General features: G+C 47.9%; 1 protein-coding gene across 1 annotated transcript in view; it reads right to left on the bottom strand.

The window, feature by feature from the left end:
- LOC104274476 (V-type proton ATPase subunit B-like) overlaps positions 1–591 on the bottom strand; it is a gene marked incomplete at its 5' end in the record, with an annotated part of 2,640 nt that overhangs the window by 206 nt on the left and 1,843 nt on the right. Inside the window, one exon of the mRNA XM_009870120.1 lies at positions 478–586. Within this exon, the coding sequence (XP_009868422.1) occupies positions 478–586 (109 nt within the window). The remainder of the gene's footprint in view (positions 1–477; positions 587–591) is intronic.

The raw sequence follows: 591 nt of genomic DNA, 5'->3' as shown, positions 1-591 counted from the left end.
TCCCCCCACCTGGCTTCGGGAGCAGGTCCCAGGAGCACCAGCCTCATCTTGGCTGGTTGCTGCGTGGTTGGGTCACCCTACACCTTGGGGACACCCCGAGAAGGGTCTGCAGGAACCTTCCAAAGCCGTCCTGGTCTCTGCAGCATCCAGGGTTATTTATATATAATTATATTATGTATTTATGGAAAAAATCTATCTTGTTATATATAATTATATTATGTCTGAATTTGCCTTTTGACTGCTGCCAATGTGATACCAGGATTAATAAGAGAGCTGGAAGGCAGAAGTACCTTTGTGAGGACACTCAGAAGGTTGCTTGCCACTTGGTTGTGGATGACTTTCTGGAATGGGAATGTTTATTATACAATGGACCTCTTCAAGTGAAATAGCTCTGGCAAACCTCATTCCAGCAAAGTGGCTCCTCTTGTAGCACCCTACAAGGAGTTTCATCATCATCATCACCATCATCATCATCACCATCATCATCATCATCATCATCCCCAGTCCTTACCAGCTGGTTGGAGACATCCCCGTGGTCCTTCCTGGTCATGCCCTCCCCGATGGCCGACTTCATCAGGCGGGAGAGGGAGG

This window comes from Apaloderma vittatum, unplaced genomic scaffold (genome assembly GCF_000703405.1).
Source record: "Apaloderma vittatum isolate BGI_N311 unplaced genomic scaffold, ASM70340v1 scaffold24975, whole genome shotgun sequence".
In the NCBI taxonomy this organism is placed as follows: domain Eukaryota; kingdom Metazoa; phylum Chordata; class Aves; order Trogoniformes; family Trogonidae; genus Apaloderma; species Apaloderma vittatum.
This window is presented reverse-complemented; position numbering and strand designations above follow the sequence as displayed.